The sequence below is a fragment of the Myotis daubentonii genome, chromosome 18 (assembly GCF_963259705.1).
Source record: "Myotis daubentonii chromosome 18, mMyoDau2.1, whole genome shotgun sequence".
NCBI classification, from domain to species: domain Eukaryota; kingdom Metazoa; phylum Chordata; class Mammalia; order Chiroptera; family Vespertilionidae; genus Myotis; species Myotis daubentonii.
The window spans coordinates 23,554,678-23,579,078 of NC_081857.1; the positions used below are offsets into that span (position 1 = coordinate 23,554,678).

At 44.4% G+C, this 24,401-nt stretch overlaps 1 protein-coding gene across 1 annotated transcript in view; it reads left to right on the top strand.

The window, feature by feature from the left end:
- The window catches only part of ASTN1 (astrotactin 1), a 283,425-nt gene that overhangs the window by 95,082 nt on the left and 163,942 nt on the right, over nucleotides 1-24,401 (top strand). The window contains exon 2 of the mRNA XM_059675026.1: nucleotides 7,037-7,224. Coding sequence (XP_059531009.1) covers nucleotides 7,037-7,224 — 188 coding nt within the window. The remainder of the gene's footprint in view (nucleotides 1-7,036; nucleotides 7,225-24,401) is intronic.

Genomic DNA, 24,401 nt, shown 5'->3' on the forward strand with positions numbered 1-24,401 from the left:
CCTTTGGTAACCTTAATTATAGTCCCTGATGGAAAAGGCCCATTTGTTATTCTTAGTTTTGGACAGTTGGCTTTATCACTAAATTCCTGAGCTTGCTTGTCATCATGCAGAACCTCAGAATGGTAGCTGAGATAGCACAGGGTGGGAGGTTGCTATGTTCTATTTTTAGAGATGTTCCCTTTCCCTTGTAATCTATATATATAAAAGCCTAAGTGACTGTTCCATGGTTCGACTGGTAGTTATGAAGCACACTGACCACCAGGGGGCAGACACTCAATGCACAGGCATGGAAACATGGAACAGACTGATGAATCTCAGAGGATAGAGGAGCAGGTGGAGGGCGGGAAGAGATTAACCAAAGATCTTATATTCATACCACAGGCCTGGCGCATGGATTCGTGCACTGGTGGGGTCCCTCGGCCCGGCCTGCGGGAGTCGAGCTGAAACCAGCAGTCTGACATCCCCCGAGGGGTCCTGGATTGTGAGAGGGTGCAGGCCAAGCCGAGGGACCCCACCAGTGCATGAATCCGTGCACCAGGCCTGTAGTTCTTTCATAAAGAATATGAGGCCATTCACAATACTGTGCTTAATAGAATTGAAAAACAACCATGTAAAACTAATAACCCATGGACACTCCTTCCTTCCTCTAACAGCAGGCAGTTTTGTGGTAGTGCATTTTATTTGTCTTTAAATTCATCCAGTTCTTTTCTAACTCTGGGGAATTCTGTCAGAAGCTAGACTAGATTTAGCTGGAGGAAGTTTTTTTAGATTAACAGTAGGTTTGAAGATCTTGATCTAAGCAAGGTTTGTAAGAGTAATGGCCATCAGGTGTCACCCTCAACCCTGAAAGACTGCAGGTGCGCTCAACATGAGGCAAATAATTGACATGTCAATAGTTCTTCCTGGCTTGACCTGGTCACTGGAGCCACCTCATGGCTCCTCCATGGGATCCAGCTTGGAACTCAGGAGGGAAAAGGGCCTAAATGCCAGGATTGCTCTATACTGAGTCATTCAGTGAATTAAAAGGATCTTTTAGAATTTCCCCAATTCCAATCCACATTGGACTTTAAATTGTCCATTTCTTTGAAAAAGACATTACCATGGATCTGGTCCTTTCTGAAGTTACCTTTTGAAAAAATTTTGATCCTGAAACATGATTATTGTCTTAGAAGCTCAGTTCAGGGATTCTGAGAGTGAGGAAATGACTAAAGCAAGTCATGAGGAAGGTGTAATTCCTAGAGAAGGAATTTTTGGAACAAGTTTTGGGTGTCCTGACCTAATCCCACTAAAGGACAATGCTGCAAGCTCACAGACTGAGGCTGATTTTAATGTGATTTTGTCTTACCCTCTTTCCTGCTGCCTTTCTTCATCCCAGGTTATTCTCCAGAGTAGCGGTCGTCAACCTTTCGGACCTCATGGAACGCCAGTGATCCACAGACCACTGGTTGGTGACCGCTGTTCCAAAAGCTTCCTTAAACCAGCGGTTGCCAACCTTTCGGACCTCACGGACCACCAGTGGTCCTCGGACCACCGATTGGCAACGTTGCTCTAGAGTGACTCTCCCTGACCAAGTTGCTATCACCCATGTTCTTTGTTGCATGTACAAGCTCCAGGGTTTCTGCTTTAGAAGCCACATGTCTGTGCCAGTGTGATAAGAACCTTTCTCTCCAGCCTGAGATCCAGTCTGAAGATGGGCCTGGTTCTTAAAGGCTCTGATCAAATCATCCCAGACTGGTCCACCGTATGCTCAGAGGGAAAGGAGAAGTGGAGTACTATAGACCTGAGAGATGATTTGACATTGTCTGTGACATTGAAGTCATTGCCTTTTTAGGTGGTCCTGTGAAGCACACCCTTTAGCACTTAGAATCGTGAGTGGACAAAGTTATACCAAGATCTTGACATTCATCTATACAGCTCCTCCTTATACAGATGAGAAAACTCAAAGCTAGTTTTGAGTTTGAAGGTTATTCCAGACTTGGGTCTCCTGAGCTCTGGTTGAGTATTTGGGTCACTGTAGATTCTAGGATCAAAGTCACAGAGTGAGATTGATTAAATCTAGTCTGTTTGCTACTCTCTTTATAGGTCTTTCTTAATCATGGCTTTATTTTCTCCTCTGCTTAATAAAACTGTGTGTGATTTTCTATTAGCTCCTAACTCCTTAAACTGGCATTCACAACTTTCACAATTGACACTAATCTTTGCTTTGTAGCCCCAGTCCTCCCCTGATCTCTGCATATCCTCCGTCCTGCAGCATCACCGCGCCTGCCTCAGTTTTGCAAACACACATTGTTTTGCTGTTCCTTTGCACACGCCGTTCCCTTCATCGGCAATCACCTCCCAACATTTTACCTCTTCCCCTGGGTTTATGCCCAGCCAATTTCTACCCTCTCACTCAGCACTGCTATTACTGTTTAGAGGACTTACTCATGGCCATGTCTTCAATTTCTTACTAGACCAAAAGCTCCTTGAAAGTAAGGACCATGTCACACAGTTGACTGACTGGCAAAAATGGTATGCTCCAAAAATATTTGTTGTATCCAGGAATAACTGTGTATTCCAGTTAATTCCAGAATTTTGGGAGGTACTTAGGATGTGAGGGCTGTGGAATGAAAGAATAGACATGCTGAAAGGACAGTCTATCCTTTCAGAGATCTCAGCTCCAAGTGTGATGATGGCTCATGTCATCTGTGATAGCCTGAGATGCTTGTGTGGGCTCCTGTTGTCACTTGTTTTATTCAGTACATTATAGAAAAGGCCCTGTCTGAGCCTCAGGTGCAGTGCACAAGGGGCCCCTTGGACTAGAGTAACTATTTTATTACCATCCCTGTTTGCTCCTTAGAAGTCTTGGGACAGCCTTGCATTAGCGAAACAATTGGGGAGCATTTCCTCTTCTTGAGGTATTCTGCTGACATCCAGTCCAACGTGACTGCATTGATGTTCTAGGCTCCACCTCAGCCCATCGACAATGAGATTCACAAGACATTTATTGTGCCCCATGTGGTTTTTTCATTGGTTGACCCAGGCCTACTATAGCACAAGTAAATAATTCCAGGTTTAGCATTTTAACTCTTCCATGTCAAGTCCTGCCAAGAAAGGGAAAAAAGCTGAGGAAGAAGCCATCATTCCTTAATTATCTTGAGTCTAAAATATGACAGTGCCCTCTCTGGCAGACGTGGCATTCTCCTTCCTTTAACCTTTGTCCTCTATGATGAGTCTGGTCTGGGAAAATCGCCGTCCATAAGGAGGGGTGTGAAAAACCTACAGAGGTTCAGAGGACTGGCCTGGTGCCAAGGCCAGAAATGCTCTCCGCTCACCTTCCCGTGTGGGCATTTGTCAGTGCCCTCCCTGCACCTATTCTTACCTTGGTACCATCCCTCCTAGAGCCCTGCAGCAGAATACCTTCTCAAAAAAAGTCTTAGATGGCCAATGAATATGGGGCTTCTTTTGGGGCTGATGAAAATGTTGTGGAATCAGAGCGATGATGGTTGCAAAGCTTTGCAAATACACTAAAAACCACTAGATTGCATATTTTGAAAGGGTGAATTTCTGGGTATGTGAATTATATCTCAATTTTAAATGAATTCATGGAATACTAACTCCTTGTGTAATAAATTAAAGTCCTGTAGCACAAAAACTTCTGAAAGACCACTGGGACTTTCTCCTCAAGTGCGTCCTTGCTCTGTGCATGTTCAAAGGTGAGGTCGTACAGTGTGTGTGCTGGGGGTGGAGGGGAATGACAGAAGTTCATCTGTTTCATTCCCTGTTGTGTCATGCCCAGTGACCTTGGTCTGGGTATTGACTTGTCTTTGCTTCCACAGTTAAAACAGAGGTAATAAGCTTGACCCACTTGATGAGGATCTGGGAAATAAAAATCCAGTTTGTTAAGTGCTTTAGGCAGCGGTTCTCAACCTGTGGGTCGCGACCCCTTTGGCGGTCGAAGGACCCTTTCACTGGGGTCGCCTAAGACCATCCTGCATATCAGATATTTACATTATGATTCATAACAGTAGCAACATTACAGTTATGAAGTAGCAACGAAAATATTTTTATGGTTGGGTCACAACATGAGGAACTGTATTTAAAGGGCCAGAAGGTTGAGAATCACTGCTTAGAGCAGTGATGGCGAACCTATGACACGCAAACTCATTTTTTTGGTTGATTTTCCTTTGTTAAATGGCATTTAAATATATAAATAAATATCAAAAATACAAGTCTTTGTTTTACTATGGTTGCAAATATCAAAAAATTTCTATATGTGACACGGCATCAGAGTTAAGTTAGGGTTTTTCAAAATGCTGACACGCCGAGCTCAAAAGGTTCGCCATCACTGGCTTAAACCAATGAGAGGCTAGCTTCCCTCCGAATGGGTACAGGAAGGGTTGAAGAGACACCAGCGTGTATGGAATAAATCCCAGGTGCGGGCAGGAGGCTGGGTGTGTGTTGTGCTGGGTGATTCAGTTATACCACTAGGTGCTCCATTAGGAACCAGTGCTGCTGGTGACTTATGTCTATAGTGAGAAGGAGACTGAGTTTGGTTTCTGCAACAATAACAGGAAAGGGACTTAGGGGAGGAGGGTGTGTTTCCCTGGAGGAATCTTCCCAGTGCTTCGATGTGAAGGCTTGATGGGTGAGGGTAAGTGCCACCTAGTAGGGTTTGTGACTGGAGGGGTTTCTACTAGTCTAAGCAGGAGGCATGCCCAGGGGTTTCTATTCACCTGGGAATCGGAAAACCTCCTTACAGGAAAGGTGAATCGGGAAACCTGAGTCCCTGCCTCACCCACAAATGGGGCTGTGCCTGAGGCACAAGATGGGGATGCAGGGAGTAATCCATTCTCACACCCTCTGCCCACTGCAGCTTGCTGGATGCTATGCCAGGCACATCCCAGAGCATGGACAGCCTGTCAGTCCAGCACCCATCGGGGTAACTGAGTCCCCTAGGCCAGTGGTCGGCAAACTGCGGCTCGGCAAACCGCGGCTCGCGAGCCACATGCGGCTCTTTGGCCCCTTCAGTGTGGCTCTTCCACAAAATACCGGCTCTTCCACAAAATACCGACTTCTGCGCATGGACTGCAAAGTTTTAATCGTACTGTGTGTGCACGCACACACGTGCTATTTTGTGGAAGAGCCACATTGAAGGGGCCAAAGAGCCGCATGTGGCTTGCGAGCTGCGATTTGCTGACCACGGCCCTAGGCAATCAGGAAAGAAGGGCTAAGTCTTTACTGCTTGCTGGTCCTCCGTCACACCCCACCGTTACTCTGTGCCCTTGTCTGTGGTGTGAGATAGGCGATCATATCAGTGTCTTCTAGATACTAGCCATGAACTGTGCCTCATAAAGATTCTTGTCACTAACCTACCCTGAGAGGAATGGCTCACATTCTTCCTCCTCCTCCTCATTCTCTTATCAGGGTCTGAATGCCTTCTCCCCACTTACCTGCCTATTAAAGGGAAATCGCCCATACTTCAAGGCCCAAACCAGTATTATCTTCTGAAAAGAAGGCTACTTTCCTCTCTCCTTCACCCCTCTACCCAGGCAAGCTGAGTCTTACCTCCTCCTACGTTCCCACAGAATGCTGCCATGCATGTATTGTAGCACTTAACCCACGCTCACTCACCGTGGGTTACTTTAGAGCAGCGGTCACCAACCGATGGCCCACGAGGTCCGAAAGGTTGGCAACCCCAGCTTTAGAGAACTTGTCAAGGGTCTCATGGGGATTCATGTCTTAGTGCCCAGAATAGGGTCTGATGCTTAATATATGGCCAGTGTGTGTCTGTTAAATAAGTGAATAAATATATAAGTAAATAAATCAGAACATCATTTATGTCCTCGTACAAATAGTGAAAGGTATTTATAAACTCCATAAATATTTAAAATTGCTTTCCTCTTTATGGTCGTTGTACTTGATGAGCATATTCTTCTGAATGTGTTTTATTAAATCTTTTTTCTGTCTATGGAATTAGTTTTTTGGTCAAAGGTGGTAAATTTTGGGAGAAGCCATACCTTACAAAAATGAAGTTTTAGAAAGCAGAGCTTTGCCCAAGTGTGTTCAGCAGAAGGTTAGTTCCCTGGTGGTAATAGTTAGTAAAGAAGAAACGGTCTGGGGCCAGTGAAGTTCAGGAGGGACTGGGTTGATCAGGTCTCTGTTGTGAAACGTCTCAAAGCTTTGACCTGGTGTTGCTTAGGAATATTAGTAAGAGGGTCATATCACAGTGACCTCTGCAGCAGGAGCTTAGCACCTATGGTATGAGGTGCATGTTTGGAATTTTGTAATTGATTTGTTGGTGATAGACCAGTGCCTCAATCTACTGCCCTGAGGGCAGGTGAATGTCTGCTCTTAGGAATGTCTTGTGCCTGTGCTAAGGACCCACTTCTGCACCACCCTCGCCATGTACACCATCTCTGCTCTGAAAAAGTGAAGAGAAAATTTAAAGGGAATCAAAACATTATTTTATCTGCCACACCAGTATCAGACATCTCCAGTGGACTCTGCAGAATATGATTATGGTTTTAGAAATAACCTGTCAGCCCAGTTGTTCTGCAGTAATCTCCCAGGATGTTTCATAAGTACCAGTTCTCTGCATGGTAATTACCAACTCTCTCCATGGTAGATTCGCTGGTATCTAGGAGCAATTGTTAGGGAACTCACACTTCCACAAATTTACAAGAGGAAAGCAACCTTGCATTTACCCCAGGGGGCGCTATCAAGGTATTCAAATTATGCTGGGTAAAGGATGCTATTGATCATAGAAATAGCGGGAAGAACTTGAATTTTTACCTGGTCTTTTTCTCAATGTGTGAGAGGCTGTCTCGCTAGATTATGGTGCTAAGACCGATGGGGGATAATTTTCTTCTCAGGGTCTCTTCCACTCCTTGAGATTTGGAGCAGCAGTAAGTCTGACCTAACTGTAGTTGGAACCCTATGTTGTCTTCCTCTGATGCTGGCTAATCGGTACCAGTGTCTATGAAGAAGATGAGTAAGAAGATTTGGTCTGGTACAGCTGGAATTCTGATCTGTGCCTTTGCTGTTTGTCCTCTAGAGATCTCAGGGAACACAGAGGACATCCCTCTGGTGCGCTGGAGGCAGCAGTGGCTGGAGAATGGCACTTTGCTTTTTCATATCCATCACCAAGATGGTGCCCCAACCCTTCCTGGACAAGACCCAACCGAAGAACCCCAGCACGAGTCAGCAGAGGAGGAGCTGAGGATCCTGCACATCTCGGTCATGGTAAGAGCAGCATGGCCTTCACCTCTCAGGCCATGGCTTACATTACCTTGACATTAAGAGTCTTGGTGCCAACACACAGCTCTGTAAGACCCAATGCAATAATGATCACTGATCATGTTAATGAATAATTTTCCATTTATGGGAAAGCAATCCACCTGTGGTGTCAGTAAAAGTTGCAATTATTTCCACAGCACCATTACCCAACTGTTCTCTGTAGGAACATGCCTAGGCATAGAGTTTTCACAAACCATCAGCAATAGACAGGAACAGTAGACTGTCTTAGAAAGAAATTATTCAACTCGTATATCCAAATATCTTACAATAGTTGTTCCATAAATGTTGGCCAAATGACTGAATAGCCAAGCTGCTTGAGGCTACCAACTCCTCTTCCCTCTTGCGTCACCTGAGAGAAAGTCAGCATCCTGGTAGTCTCTCCTCGTACAAGAAAGGTCATGGCAATAGATACTAGTCCCTCCCTCTAGCCCAGCTCAGGAACTTCACCATCAGTAACCCTTCACCTACTCAGAAATTAAAAAAAAAAAAAATTTAGAAGATCCTAATTAGCAGATTTTTTTCTCAAAAAAATTAAAATAGTATTCCTAAAGTTCTAGTAATGTGTGTATTTTAAAATCTCACTAGAAGTTTGTACAATGGCAGGTAGGGGTTTTCTTTGATGGTGTATCATTCATCACTGTATCCTTAGCACTTAAAACAATGCATTCACATACTTAATGCTTAATAAATATTTCTGGAATAAATGAGTGAATTTCCCAATGCAGATTGAAAATACCTGTTTTACTTGATATTTTATGTATTTGTATTATGTTGACAAAGCCAATACATCTTCTGCTCCTAGGGTAACCTGGGAGCAGATTGAGGCTTGACAGATTAGCCATGAGCCATATGTATGGAGGGCATAGGCTACTCTACTGTTAGGAAATTCAGCTGAGAACCAATCTAGGTCTTGGTGTAAACTTTAATCATTTATTATTCTGGTACCATCACTACATGCTGTTTAGTTTTGTGTATCAGATTGGAGGAAACAAACACATTTTAGATATATGTAAATTTTCATTATCCAAATACTTGGCATAGAAACTTTCCCCATAAGAATCTCTCATAAAATCTCAGAATGTAATCCTTCTATATCTTCCTCAATCTGTGTCCCTATGAATAACTGGCTCAATAGATTACCTGCATACACATAAGCTACTTTATGTAAACTATGTAGTCAAGAAAAGAATTTTTGAACAGCAAATGTTAAATCTCAATGTCCAAATATGCTAGAAGGCAGATAAATGAGATTGCTATGCCCCATATTTACAAATGAACTGAGGTTTATAACATGGGAGTTACTGTACTTGTACATCCATAATCTAAGGCCAGTGTTTCCTTTCTCAGAGAAGGCTGTCTGCAGTATAGTTTGTAGTTTCCCGGGAGTGGTGAGGTCAGTCCGATCTGAGGAATCAGCCCGACATTGACCAGGGTGACAGATGTGATGTGGAGGCCCCGTTGTCTTCACACTAATAATATGGTCTGAGTGAAAAAAAAAAAAAAAAAAAAAGGTACAGGATGGCTTCCCACCAGCTATCCACAGCCTTTCATGGCTGGGGGAAGCAGTCATAGTCATGGGTGGTTTTTGTTTTGTTTCTTTTAGTCCAAGACCATGTCAAAGAACCTGTCTTTTCACACCAAATATAAGTATTGAGATTCCCAAGAACTAATACTGGGTGTGATTTTTGTCTGAAAGAAAGACCTTGAATACAAGAAGTTAAGATAGGTAGCATGTCAGAAGGAGTGTTTAGTTGGGGTGGGGGAGTCCTGTGAAGATCCTGACGAGACAATCTAATGCTTGTCCTGGTTGCTACCTCATATTTTCAGTGTGACAAGGCCCGCAGTGTCTATCCTCAGATGGAGGTATTTCGGTACCTTCTCTAGAGGAGTGTGTGTGTCTGTGTGTCTGTGTGTCTGTGTGTTCTTGTGTGTGTGTGTGCGCACGCACACATTTGTGAATGCGGATGGCAGTGACGATAGAAGTACACTGATCAAGAATGTCAAAGTATATGAGGAAATACGTTGTGCTCGTAAATATAACAGCCCCTGTGAGAAACCCTGCATTATGAATGCCATGCTTTTCTTGAGACCCCTGGGCAGGGGTTAATGGACAATGGACATTTAAATGGAAAGAGAACAAAAGTCAGCCTTATTGCTGTGCCTTAGACCTTTCCTTCATATGTTACTGGTCACCATGGCAGATCATTAATGACATTCTCTTTCCCAAATAAAATGGAATATAATATTCCTCCAGCTTTATTTAAACTAAGTTATTTTCAATGAGGCTGGGGGAGGCAGAGGTTAAAAAGCAGTGGGCAAAGGGTGAGAATGGACAGGTCTTGTGTTTGTCCCTGGCTTGGCCCCTTGGAAAGGCCCACATGTGATTGAAAAATTTAGGTAGTCCTTTGACTTCTGCAGGAGAGTAGGGTTCCCCGGATGAACTAAAGATATAAGTACCACCTCCCATCCTCCTCAAAGATGAGGTGGTCAATGTAGTCCCCTGCAGCCCAGCTTGCTGCTCACCTTCCTCCATTCCCAATCCACTCCACCACCTCCCACACTGCCTCTGCTATGCTGAGTCTATTCTAGTCAGTTTCAAAGCTGCAGTTGTGTATTTGCCCTCAGCTTAGAAATCAAGCCTGAGGGTATTGTGTTTGAAGATGTGATCCCTAAAGTCTCTTATGTCTTAAGAGATGGAGAGATGGATAGACTTTATCTGATATTCTTTATACCATCTTCTTCGGATATAAACTAGGCAACTAGTTGAGGCATCCAGAATGACAACATTATAAATGTGAGAAGATAGCAAAATGCTTTGACCAATAACAGTGTTGGGCAGCAAAATGCACTTGAATGAAATCTTACTGCCCAAACACTTTTATGAAATGACAAAAGTGGTGCTATTTTTCATTAACTATAATGATGACTGTTGGTATACTTTTAGTTTGGACCCATTAGCATAATTTGAAAAAGAGAACAGTTAAGGTATTTATTAAAACATGAATACATCTAACCTTTTCTCTCTCATTAAAAAAATATATATATTTAAAAGCTTACCTGATAATGCTATTTCCAATATGTGTAAAGGAAATTAATGGTTTTCTGGGGTCCAGCCCCAGCGGGTCCAGGGATTCCCAAAGGTGTGGACGGAGTCGGCGAAGAATGTTCTACACGGAGACAGCATTCAGAACTCTCTAGCTTTCCTTAGTCTCCGTGGATCTTCCTGTGCCTGGCTGAGGCCACAGAGAGAGATCCCAAGGCAAGCTGAGACTTTATTTTATAGTGAGAGGTAAACAAGATAGTGGTTACCAAAGTTACACTGTTCTTGTGAGTTTCACTTGTTTACACCATGGTTATACTTCCTGCACTTCCTCAGCCCATTAGCTTCCCAGATAAGATCTAGGGAGTGTCATAAGGTCAAGCCTAATTATGCTAAGAGGACTGTGCCCTCTAAGCTGGGAATTGTTTGTGACTTTGCCCACAGGTCAGTCCGAGGCTTAACCCTATATCAGCTCCCCACAATGGTTGTGTGAAAAACCTTAAGCTTTACATTTCTTTCATTTCATATTTATACCTTTCTTGTTCATCTTGTCTCGATGCAGGGATTGCTGTTTATATTTTGCATTTACCATGTTTTGTTTTAAACACAAAATAGAAGTAATGAGAGAATGAGAAACACAGAAAAACCTTTTTTGGTATCTTTATGACATTGTATGAATGAGAATCATTAAGTCATTTCCTCCACGGTGCCTAGTACAAATACACCATCAGCAAATCGTGGGCTGGCAGAAAACCAATACCTCGGCTGGGAACTGGGCAATTTTAAACTTTGAAAAACATTTTACTTTTGTTATTTTTTTTCAATTGCATCCTAAAATTTTTAATAATTTTCCCCCCAAAATGCTACCATTTCTTCCTAGTGTAGAATAATTGGATTTCCCTCCTGAAATCTTATATCATTGCTCTGCAGGTCAAACAATGTATGTTAACCTCCTTTGTGACTCAAACTTGGCTGAAGAGATTTATTTCAAATTTTGCAAGATAATTGGCATTTAAAACTACAAAAGTACACATGGGTAGTTTTTTGCAAACTCTTGAACAAGCGAAGGCAAAATCATCAAATGAAAATTGATGTCTGAGTTTAAACCAGAAGTCAGATAAATCTTCAGTAATAAGCAGATTGTTTATTCCTAAGAAGATCGGGTTTAATATGACTTTATATCGGCTATTCAGACTCTGTGTGGATTAACATTTCCATATTTTACTTTTGCTAATTTACCATATGATCTACATTTTTCTTCAAGTATGTAAAAGAGTTTAATAATGTCTAATAGAATTTTAATGTATTATCTATATATTTCATCTTTGTAATTAAAGATGGCAGTGTTAATAGACTTGCTATATTGCAGCCAGGTTGGTTAAGTGCATTTTTCACAGCAAATAGCCTTTCAAAAATACTGTGAGTTGATGTATATTTTGTAGTGATAATTCCGACTGATAAGTAATATCTTTTATAGTTCAGCCTTCTTAGGCACAATTCACAATTGTGGGGAAAAATAATCTTTGTGCATTTGTCTATCCCCCTGAGGATAAAGTCCATTAATCAAGCGTGGGTGCTGCTGAGGCTGTCTAGCCCCCTCAAAGCCCCCACCTCCCCTGCATGAAGCTCATTGGCCATTGTCTACAGGCTCCTGTGGCCTTGACTGCTGGCTCCTCAGGTGTCCCCAAGCTCGTTATTTCTGGGAACCTCTGATGAGTTCACGAGACATTTTCTCTTTAGGGAGAAACATGAAGACAAGGTTCAGGGACAAAAGAGACCACAGGTGCTTTTGTGGAGTCCTAGAGTGCAGGAACAGAATGGACACTCTAGGGAAGTTCCAGTCTAGGGAAGTAACATTTGGGGCTGAGTTGAGTAGAAAGCCCACAGAACTTTTATGGGAGCCTCAAGGACCGTGTTTCCAAGACTGCAGAAGACTTTGTGCCATGGGACCCATCCTTTCTCTCACTGTTACATTTGAGTTTGGTCCAGCTGACTGTGCAACACATGTGACTTTGCTTGAAGTTGTCTTCATTTCACTCCTAAAGCTCAGCCACTTCCAGGGCAGAGAAAAGCAATTCCAAGTGGTCATCACTATGTCCACCAAGACCACCAGGTACTTACTAAATGGTCATGGGCACGGGAGAGATGGTGAGATGCCTTTTCTGTCAATACCTTTTGCCTTCATAAATCTGTTACAGAAATTATTAATCAGGGTTACTTTTGTATCTTTATTATGGACTAGAGGCCCGGTGCACAAAAATTTGTGCACTCAGGGGGGAAGGGGGGGTCCCTCAGCCTGGCCTGTGCCCTCTAGCAGTCTGGGACCCCTCGGGAGATAACGCCCTGCTGGCTTAGGCCTGCTCCCGGGTGGCAGAGGGCAGGCCCAATCCCTAGGTGCAGCCCCTGGTCGGGCTCAGAGCAGGGCTGATTGGGGAGTTGGGGCGCCGCCCCCTGTCACACTCAAGGCAGGGTCGATGGGGAGGTTGTGGAGCAACCCCCTGTCACACACAGAGCAGGGCCCATCAGGGGGGTTGGGGTGCTGCCCTCTATCACCCACAGAGCAGGGCGGATCAGGGGGTTGGGGCACCGCCACTCTCACACTCAGGGCAGGGCCGAGGGGGAGGTTATGGCTCTACCCCGTCACACACAGAGCAGGGCCCGTGGGGGGGGGGAGCTCCCCCCTATCAGGCACAGAGCAGGGTGGATAGGGAGGTTGTGGCCCCGCCCCCTGTCACACACAGAGCCGCAGGGCGATCAGGGGGTTTGGGTGCTGCCCCCTGTCATGCTGATTCCAGTGCCGGGAGGCCTCACGGCTCCGCTGATCCCGGTGCTGGGAGGCATATTACCCTTTTACTATATAGGGTAGAGGCCTGGTGCACGGGTGGGGCCAGCTGGTTTGCCCTGAAGGGTGTCCTGGATCAGGGTGGGGGTCCCCACTGGGGTGCCTGGCCAGTCTGGGTGAGGGGCTGAGGGCTGTTTTCAGGCTGGGGGTGACTGAACTCCCAAACGCTCCTTTTTTCCCTTTTTTTTTTTTTTTTAATTCTGGGCCAGCTTTAGCTTGAGGCTTGGCTCCAGCTCTTAGGCCTCCGGCTGAAAGTAGGTTTCTGGCCTTTGCTTACAATGTTGCCAATCTGCTGGCTGAAGTCGGGTGGTATTCGTTACAATGTTTCTTAAACTGCCTGCTCAGAGGCAGCGGGCAGGCGGGGAACGTTGGTTTCCTCCGTCACTGAGGCAACCAAGCCTCATGTTAGTTTCAAGCTGCCTGGCTGCCAGCCGCCATCTTGGCTGACAGTTAATTTGCATAACTCGCTGATTAGCCAATGAAAAGGGTATCGGTCGTAAGCCAATTACCATGTTTCTCTTTTATTAGATAGGATAATATTTTTGTAGTTCTGACTGAGGATGCCCTCATTTATCAGTGCTGATCTTTTTTACCTTTAAGAATCAAATGGAGGAGTTAAATGTGTCATGCCTTACTATGAAGGGCAGAGCTAGGGCAATAAATTGAAAGGTACAAAAAGATGGGTCCTAATTCAGTGCAACGAGTTTTTCTAGCAATTCAAGCCATCATCCATCTTGGGACTGGACTGTCTGACTGGCGTGCTGCCCACCTGCCAGACTCATTACTGTATACTCTGCCATCCACTAGGAAAGTGGGGTGCAGTTCCTAAAATAATCAACAAAATCCCTGAAAACGGAACTTCTTTGCTTTGGGTCTTTGTTCTGAAAGACTGATGTGCAAAAGACTGGAGATCAGGGTTCCTTGAGGCTATTCCAAGAGCCAAAGAAGGTTTGGCTTGCAAACCTCCTCACTCGGCACCATAATTTGTCTGTGCATCTCTTACAGGTACATGGGGGTCTGTTAGCCATTCAGTTGCTCAGCTAACTTCGTCTTGCTTGCTGCCATCCTTCCATGTTCCTCTGGAGCTGGGGTATAGTGGAAAGAAACTCTGGGTTTGGAGTTGGAAGGTGGGCTTCTAAGGTTGGCTTTACTATGGTGGGTAATTGGCTGACTTTTTTGGGAAGATTTATTACCTCGTCTGTGAAATGGATGCATTGGTTAGATTTTTAAGTGATAAAGAATAGGGACCCCCTCTGTCCTCTAATGGAGTTTTACAATAGAAATTAATATGGAGGTAAGGGAGACAAGAATCCTCTGATTAAAACAAAATTCAAACAGAATTTCATGAATCCTGGAACTGGTAGGTCATGCAGGCTCTATGTCAGTGATGGCGAACCTATGACATGCGTGTCAGAGGTGACACGCGAACTCATTCTTTTGGTTGATTTTTCTTTGTTAAATGGCATTTAAATATATAAAATAAATATCAAAAATATAAGTCTTTGTTTTACTGTGGTTGCAAATATCAAAAAATTTCTATATGTGACACGGCACCAGAGTTAAGTTAGGGTTTTTCAAAATGCTGACACGCCGAGCTCAAAAGGTTCGCCATCACTGATCTATGTCATCTTGTCAGCCTCAGCAGTGGCTTGGCTCTTCCACACCTGTTTTATTGCTCCTGTTGCTATGAATTGGTTTCTACGTCTTATAGTCTCTAAATCCACCCCCCCCCCCGGCTTCATTGCTTTTATATGTTTGTATTTTCCATTTGCTCATCATGTCACCTCACTTTTGACCCCTCCTGACTTCTCTCAGTCTAACAAGGTTTCCAGCTTTGTTCCTGTGCCTGTCAGAGCCCTGTTTTTTGTCTCCTGTTCTTACTGCTTTGGGAGAGAAGTAGATGGCTCTACCCAGTTGCTATAGTTCCTGTTCAGAGCTTTTCCTATCAAGTTATGCCATAGGTCAGCGGTTCTCAACCTGTGTGTCGCGACCCCTTTGGTGGTCGAACGACCCTTTCACAGGGGTCGCCTAAGACCATCCTGCATATCAGATATTTACATTACGATTCATAACAGTAGCAACATTACAGTTATGAAGTAGCAACGAAAATAATTTTATGGTTGGCTCACAACATGGGGAACTGTATTTAAAGGGCCAGAAAGTTGAGAACCACTGCCATAGGTGGATGTAACCCTAACCTTCTATTGGCTGTAGTTATGAAGAGGTGGGCTTCTGTGGCACAGAAAATGACCATCCCTGTTCTAGGCACAGCTCAGAACCACTTCCTTTAGCAGAGACTGACTTTATCATTCAACACAATGGACATAGTACCGTCTACCTTGTAGAGAGAAGGATTAAATGATATCATCATTATTATCATCTTATTTTGTACCTACTATGTGCCGATGCTAAGTATTTTCAATGTATATTATCTTATTTTTTTATTTTCATCACAACACCATGAGGGTAGGGTTTATTATTTTCCCATTTTGCACGTGAGGTGATTGAGGGCCAGGCAAGCTAAGTAACTTACCTAAAATTAAGCAACTATTAGGTTGCAGAGCCAGGATTTGAATTGAGGCACTTGGCAGTCTAGACTATGAGAAGCAGCTAGCTCATATTCTGGCCCACACTAAGTGGCCAATATATGTTTATTTCTTGTCCTCTTATCAGCTTTTGTTGTTTTGTTGAATTCTGTCTGCTAAGACTCATCTGACACTTTTCCTCATTGTTACTGCAAAACTACTAACTCTATGAGCACTAGGACCCACAAGCTATCACAGATCTTTCTCTCTGTAGCTGCACCAGGCAGCTAACCCAAAAAGCTCAGATCTGTTCAGCGTGGCTAAACCCACCTGCCCACCTTGGCTTCAGCCATGCCACCTCACAGCTGGCCATGGGTTTATTGGCAGGGAAGGGAAGAGGACAGTTACGGGTTTCCAACTCTAAAATTGTGGCAGTCATGTAACAATAGACTTCGGCTGCTTCATATACATCCTTTCACACTTTCAGAGTAAATTTTTAGAAATTCAAGAAGCATTTTGAAAGCATTATTGGCCTATTATTGATTTAAAAGAATCATTGACTCATTTATTTATTGAGATATTGATTCTTCCATTTAACAATATCTGTCAGACTTCAGGTATTTTTTTAGCTACTAAGGAGATAGAAAATTAATAATACAAGATTCTGCTTTCAAGGGACATTCAATCATATTATTAATGCTTAACATTTGAGGATGGCCTTTGGCAAAACTAAGAGCCAGGTGGAATGCACCGTCTTCTCCATTCCTTTCCATTTTTACATCCTTGTTACAATTCTGGTGTTTCCTTTATTGAAACTCATGGAAGCCTTAAGTCACTCCATTTTTCCAGACAACAAGGAAAATAGCCAAGAGGCCAATTTTTCACAAGGATACTAATGCCTTTTAGCAACTTGATGTAATATTCTGTACCGCCATTTAACTCACTTGATAGAGAAGCCAACGATTTACTTTTAAGTACTTAGTTCCCCAAACCCCTGAAGATCCTTTTGAAAGCAGGAGCTATAACCTCTTTGGGGTTCAAATCAATATTAAGAACTGGCAGTAGTCATAGTAATGAAGCTATCACTTTGCTCACTGCGTACCAGGGAGGGTGTAAGATTATTTTCCTGCATAATATCAATCAAGTCCCATAGCAGCCTGGTGAAATTAGATGTGCATTTCCCCCCATTGTGACTTAGAGAAAGAAAATCCCAGAATCAAGGTCACACAGGTGGAGCCAGTATTTTCAAGGCCAGTGTGTCGGACCTCTGACCTCAGTCTGCTGTGGGACTGTATTGCTTGGTGGCACCAGAATCAGCTGGTCTCTCCCATTTTCCAGGCAGTGGGGGCACTTTGCTCTCTCAGCTAGTGCAGCAGAAACTCTTCACTTGGTGGAGATAAGGAAGAGGCACCTAGAGAACTGGATAAGATGTTATCATGGAGGAGTCTCTGAGCCCCTTCAGAAGTTGCAGAGCTAGATTGGACAAAAAGATCAAGCATTGCAAAGAAGCCTGAGGTTGGCTCTGAGCAAAGGTCATTGAGAAGCCGATGAGGACTATAGTCGTCTTTGATGTTGAACTTGAGTGAAGTGGTTTATAGCAAAGGCTTTGCTATCAGACCAATTGAAATCCTAGTTCTACCACTTACTGAATTTTCTAATGACCTTGGACAAATTGCTTAATCTCTCTAAACTCATTCGCTTCATCTATAAAATGGTAATGATAATAGATTCTGCTTTGTAAGCTGTTTTGATGATTGCAGGAGATGATTTTTATTAAGCACTTCCTATAATGCCTGGCCCATGGAAGTGCCCAGTAAATATTAACTAGGTAAACTCTTGGGATGTCATGCAAGCTCCCTGTAACAGTTCTGTGTGCAATGTGTTACCCGGTGGCCACTACTTTAGAGAGGCAGAAAAGCAGCTGGGATCATAGCAACCTCTTAGAGGAGTCCTGGAGGAGTCATACTCAGGGAAAACACCAAGGCAATTAGGGACATCAGGGCAACGGAATGAGCCCTTACAAAGCCAGGGTACCGTCATGTACATCCAGGGCATTGTTAAGCTGCTTCTGTTTCATTGTTTATAGGGTTTCCTAGCAGCTGTATTATGGTTTAGGGTGATAAGCCCAGCTCCAAGCTTCCCTGGAAGAACTTCACCAATTTATTTTTTCATCAAACCAAATGATGTCATTATGGGAATTCCTTTTCTGCCCAGGTATCCATACATACAGATTATTATTACATTCACAACAGGGAACAGAAGACATGGAATGGTGGGTGTATTCACCATTCAGATGCTTATTCCTAATGCTGTTACCTTTCCTCCAGGTCATGCTATCTTCCCCATGCTTCCTGCCCCTATCAAAACTTTGGGATTCCCTCACAGACCTGAAGTTTGTCTGTAAATATGCCCTCAAACCTACTCCCATCACACCAATGGGCTCTGATTGGAGACAGACTGGATTTGATAGTAGATGTAGCAGCTCTATATAATGCCTGGTCCATGGGAATGCTAGCATGGAGAATGGCAGAAAGTTAGGCCAGGGCTCTATGAGCTCTGTTGCAATTACCCATCTCTTGTCATTATAGTACCAAAGCAACCATACACAATATGTTAGTGAATGGGTGTGGCTGTGTTCCAATAAAACTTTATACAAACAGGCAGTGGACCACAGTTGGCCTAGAGGTCATAGTTTGCTGGCCCTGATCTAGTACTTTCTCCTCATTTTGTCTACAGAGCCCAAACACAGACTAAAATCTAGTAATTTGGTAGAAGTGATAGGGTTGTACTTGCAATGTAAAGATAATAGTTTGCTAGTTTTGTCAGCTTCCCATCGAATGGTTGCAATTGTCACTTAAGGCAGGCATTGACAAAGGTTGTTCTTGCTACATATTTAAGGCATGCGGTATTCAATTCAGGTGACATGTAAGCACATTAGCCTCTCCTGTGAGGTATTAAAGGGTTTAGTGAAGACAAAATTTGATGAAAACAAAAATATGCTTCAACTTGACAAGAGTAGTCTAAAGAGGATACTGATGACAAGTATGCTATTTTTCTTCTCTGTGTAGCTGATGGCCCCTGCTTGCTTTCAACTGTGACATACACAGTAGACTATTATTTAAGAAAAACAACACAGATATGTTAGAACAGCCTCTTAAAGCAAAATACCTAATAGAGGTGTTCACACATGTATGGGAGTAGAGTATGCTTGCGGACATGTTAGGATCAAGTTGGTTTGTGTGGGACTGATAGGTAAGACTTTAATAGTTAGTGGTGGCTCTTTGCCTTGCTGATGAGGCTAAAGGTAGACAAATCATATTAAGATCTCCCCTCATAAAGTCATCTGTGACCCTCTCAAATTTCTGCTAAAGTTTATTATGAATCTTGCCTTGCCCTGGCTGGTGTGGGTCAGTGGTTAGAACATCAGCCCATGCACCAAAGGATCACAGGCTAAATTCTCGGTCAAGGACACATACCTGGGTTGCAGGTTCAGTCTCTAATCCCTGATGGGGCATGTGCAGAAGGCAACCAATCCATGTGTCTCTCATCTATGTTTCTCTTTCTATCTCCCTTTCTCTCGCTCACCCCTCCCTACCTTCCACTCCCTTTCTAAAAAAAAAATCAATGGAAAAAATATCCTCAGGTGAGGATTAACAAAAAAGAAAAAAATAATCTTGCCTCTAGGATTGGCTGATGCCAGTGGACCCTCATCAAGGTTGCATAGAGGTCTCTTTAGTACATGTGAGGAGGTCAGGTATATGTGGGGAAGTCTTGATACAGCCTTGCTATTTATGATTCTCCTGATCCTTCTGCTGCTGCTGATGTCCGTGAATAGCAATAGAGATGAGTCAAGTACCTTCTAACTTGGGATGAATCAGATGCTAAGTTTATTGATATATTGGACTGAAGCTGACAGCAGGGGCTACTTCACAGAGCAGTATCTAGGAACTGCTGGGTTCTGGCTCCTAATCCCAATTACCATAGAGAAGACAGAGCCATAGGAGATCCCTAAGGGAGACCAGACACGAGATGTTTATTGAAGCATTCCACCTTTTGTTTCCTCCCTTCCTGTGTCTTTTTTGGGAAGGGCTTTGGGACTAAGACACAGGAGGCTTTGGATTTATGAATGAACATGTCAGAATTTGGCATTTATTGGCCTTAAACCCATCATTGCACAATGAGGTAAGCTGCCACATTGAGCAAACTCAGAGGGTCCTGCATCCCTAGTAATGTTCAGGCACTCTCTGTTATTCCCTAAATGTCACAGTGTGTGTACATCTAAGGCTTCACCCCAGGCTGTCAACTGGCTGTGTCAGTCCCCAGCCCCACTCACCTCACTGCTCTGCTGATCAGAACAAGCAGTCATCGGAGGCCCTGGGCTCTCCAGGGCACGGCCACCTTCCTGGGACTGACTCTACTTGGTATTGGGATGGGACAGCAGCAGCATATCCCTGCCAGGCACTGCTCAGAGCTTCTGCAGCAGTGATGCAGGCTGAGAACCCAGCTAGGCTCATCTAGACTCCATCTCTCCTCTCCTCAGCAGTGACTAAAGCTGGGCCGAGGACATGTGTGACCTAAAACCACTGACTTCGAAGTCAGGAGGCTTGGATTAGGGTCCTTTCCCCTCGAAAGTCTGAAACCTCAGACAAATTCCGTCACCTCCGTGAGCCTCTATTTGTTCATCTGTAAATGAGTGTTCTCAAAACCTTAGCACTCCCCCCTTTTTTGCCATCTATTTATACAATCTATAGTCCTATTTTCTTGATATTTCTATATAAGTAGATTGGTTTTATCTGGCTGAATTTATTTTAACTGTGTCTTAGATGAAAATGTCAACAAAGGCATGGGCTTGATGTTATTCATTATTTCCATGGAAGTTCGGAAAAATGCTAGTTTATAAACTAAATAATAAAATGAAAATGTTCCACACTTTCTTTTTTTAAAAAAAATATTTTATTGATTTTTACAGAGAGGAAGGGAGAGGGATATAGAATTAGAAACATTGATGAGGGAGAAACACTGATCAGCTGCCTTCTGCACACCCCCTATTGGGGATCGAGCCCGCAACCAAGGTACATGCCCTTGACTGGAATTGAACCCGGAACCCTTCTTCAGTCAGAGGGCTTATGCTCTAACCACTGAGAAAAACTGGTTAGGGTAATGTTCCACACTTTCACCAGCCATCACCCAGGAGCACACAGATGGGCGTGGCAACTCCAGACCACATGACCATGCAGGCTGCCTCCAGCCCTCATGTTTTAGGTCAGCTGTGGGCAAACTACGGCCCGCGGGCCGGATCCGGCCTGTTTGAAATGAATAAAACTATTGAAAAAAAATGACCGTACCCTTTTATGTAATGATGTTTACTTTGAATTTATATTAGTTCACACAAACACTCCATCCATGCTTTTGTTCCGGCCCTCCGGTCCAGTTTAAGAACCCATTGTGGCCCTCGAGTCAAAAAGTTTGCCCACCCCTGTTCTAGGTGGAAGTGGAGACTTAGGGGCACCGGCAATCTCTGGTTATAACAGATTTCAGAGCAATGAGTGAAAAAGCATTATTCCCATCCTCGGAGCAATTCTGCTCTTTTTTTATCACCCCCAAAACCCACTTATGAACATGATGATGATGGTATGGGGGAAATGGTGGGTCTGTGTGCCTGCAGGTGGAGTTGTTGGAAGTGGTTCTGCCCCGGGAGGGAGCTGGCACTCGCCACTGTGCTGATCCTTTGAAAGGAGTTTGGTGCCTTTGAGCCCTTTCCCATGTCCCACGGGGGCCACTTTGGGGACACCTGGGTTTGCTGAGTGCTAACCTAGGCACCCTGGTGCTCAGATGGCTCTGCTGTTTGCAGCCATCTTCCGGATGTGTGCCCGGCTATTGCTGACTGTAAGTGCTCCAGGAGCCTCCTGGGACTGGCTTCAGGATGGAGGGGCCCCCAGAGCAGGTGAGGGAGCAGGTCCACAGGAAGGGCCTCCAGGTTGGGGGATTTCACAAGGAGAACTGTCCCACGAGCACTGTGGAATCACCTATGGGGACTTGGGGTTCTCAGGAGCGGATGTTGATTCTCCTACTTAAGATGACTTGGCTAAAAATAAATAAATAAAAAAATAAAAATAAAAATAAAATGACTTGGCTGAGGCCAGAGGCAGAGTGGCTCCTGTCTAAGTCAGTGTTTTTGTATTTCTTCCTTACCCTACTGCCTCAGTTGCCCTGTGTGCTCTGTTCCTAGGACAGCTGTTGTATTTTGGGGGAAAGGTGTGCTTTAGAAGAAACAATTACAGCACTCCGACTTGCCAAATAACAATGTAGGGACTCAGAGGGTACCTTCCCTTCAGTTGACCCGGAGGGTTCTGGGGCAGCCTCCACATGCGGCAGGGACAAGTCCAGGCCATATGTCCATCAGGAACACAGGGTCCCCTCAGAGGCACAGACACTCAGCTGCCTCTCTCCCCCTGCTTTCCTCTCCTGCATGCCCCTGTGAGTGCCTTCGCCTCTGATCAATCTTGGATCTGATGTTCATTTTTACCGATTTAATCTAACGAAAAAAGTTAGGGTGGGATGTGGGCCATGTTACTATTCCTGTGTAATATAGCGAGCACATTCCAAGGGCTGTTTCTACATTCAGACATTTCCCCCCAGCATCTGTGCTGCATGTTGCCTTACCAGCCTCATGTCACTCCAGGCCAGTAGGATTGAAGCAGAAGAACAGTTGAAAGGAGAGTTATTTCACTTGAAAATCATGCACACGCACACACATAGTGCATTTCATTATGTAAACTTTCTTATTCACTCTTATTGCCCAGGATCCCCCTTTCTGCACCCTCTGCTCACTGGCCCTCTACCTGCCACGGCTTTGGCATTGTGCCCTGTGCCCTCAGTACCCCTCTGTGCGTGTGCAAATCCTATCTACCTTTCAGGTCCTACCACCTCACCTGTCGCCACCTGGCTACCCTCCCCATCTTTCATTCAGAGACCATGCCTGCCCCTTCCTTCCTATGGCTGGGCTGCCAGGGAAGACCCCTCTGAGGCTCTCTCATGGCTCTATTTCCATCCAATGCGTCAGTATTTTGATGTGCCTTTTCCTTCCCTACGAGTCTCTGGGCTCCCAAATGGCAAGATCTGGTCTAAGTCTGATTCATCTTTATATTTCTTACAGCTTCCAGCCCAGTGCTTCACACAAGAAACATCCCCAGTTGGTGTTTGTGAAATGAGTATAATTTGTTTGTATTATGTTTTGTTCTACTTGGTCCTCACAACTGCCTCTGTCTCACTCCCAAGCTTCTGACTTACAGATCTGTCTGTCTGGATGTCCCCTGTGCATTTCAAACAACACAGGCCCAGTGAAACCCATCCAGCCTTACCAAACCCCTCTCCATTTCGTGTTCTCTGCCTCACTTGGTGCGAGGACCACTCAAAGGGTCCCCAGCCAGATCCCCTTTCCTCCTTCTCCCTCCTCACTTGATCTAGCACTGAGCTCTGATCATTTTATTTTCCAGATGCCTCTAGATTCCTCTTTTCTCTACTTTGCCACGACCACCACTGATACAGGGCCCCCTTGCCTCTCACCAGACTGCTGCAAGGGTGTCCTACCTGTTCATTTGCCTCTCTTGTTCTCCTCAAAATGTCCCTCTCACTGCCACCAGGCCATTCCTGGGAAAATGTTCCTGAGCAAACACCATCTTCCTGGTGAAACGGCTCAAGCAGTTCCTTCCACGTTGAAGGGCAAATTCCAAGATGGGAAACCTTTCATGATCTGACCCTCTATCACCTACCACTCCTTGCTTTCCACTTTGTCCTAGCCACATTAACCAGCTCTGTCATCTTTCCTACATTCTCCCTATTGTTTAACACTTCTGTGATTTCACTAATGCTGTACCATTAGCTTCAAGTCTCTCTCAGCTCCTCCAAGTGTGGTTATTTCTAATGACACATGAGTTTAAAATCCACTCTGTGACCCCCCCCCCCCCCTCAGGAAGCTGAATTGAGTGATCTCTGGTACATTGTCCCGCCATTGTCCCCGTCTGTGCATGAGTCTGTCTCCTCTCATGTGAATTTCCTGAATGCAGGGACTATGCATCTTTGGATCCTAGCGGGGCCTGGGCCTTGCCAGGAGGCTAGAAGGGACTGAATGGTCAGCCTGTAAGGAAGGCTAGGTAAGTCTGGCACAATAGGAAGCTTAGACTCAAAGAGGTCGAAGGGCTGCCTGACTGGGGAGTGGCACTGTGGGGACGAGGACCCAGCCGATGATACAGTGTCCCTTCCTCTGTCCTGCAAGACCTCTGGCCACATATTCAGTTCAGGTCTCCTCTGCTTGTTGTGGCTCCTTTCTGTCCACCAAATCCTCACCTCTCTTCTTTCCTCCACATATTCACAGAAAAGGGACCTCGGGGAAGACTGTCACACACACCAGAGCTGGCTAGGTTACAAAATTTATTTTAGCCCAGCCAATGTGGCTCAATGGTTGAGCATTGACCTATGAACCAGGAGGTCACAGTTTGATTCCCGGTCAGGGCACATGCTTGGGTTGCAGGATCCCAGTAGGCAGTGTGCAGGAGACAGCTGATGGATGATTCTCTCTCATCATTTATCTTTCTTTCTCTCCCTCTCCCTTCCTCTCTGAAATCAATACAAATATATTAAAATTTTTATTTTAAATTCATACTGAGCAAAATCTCTGTGAAAGACTTTTTGAGTAAGAATTTCAGTTTTTAGTGTT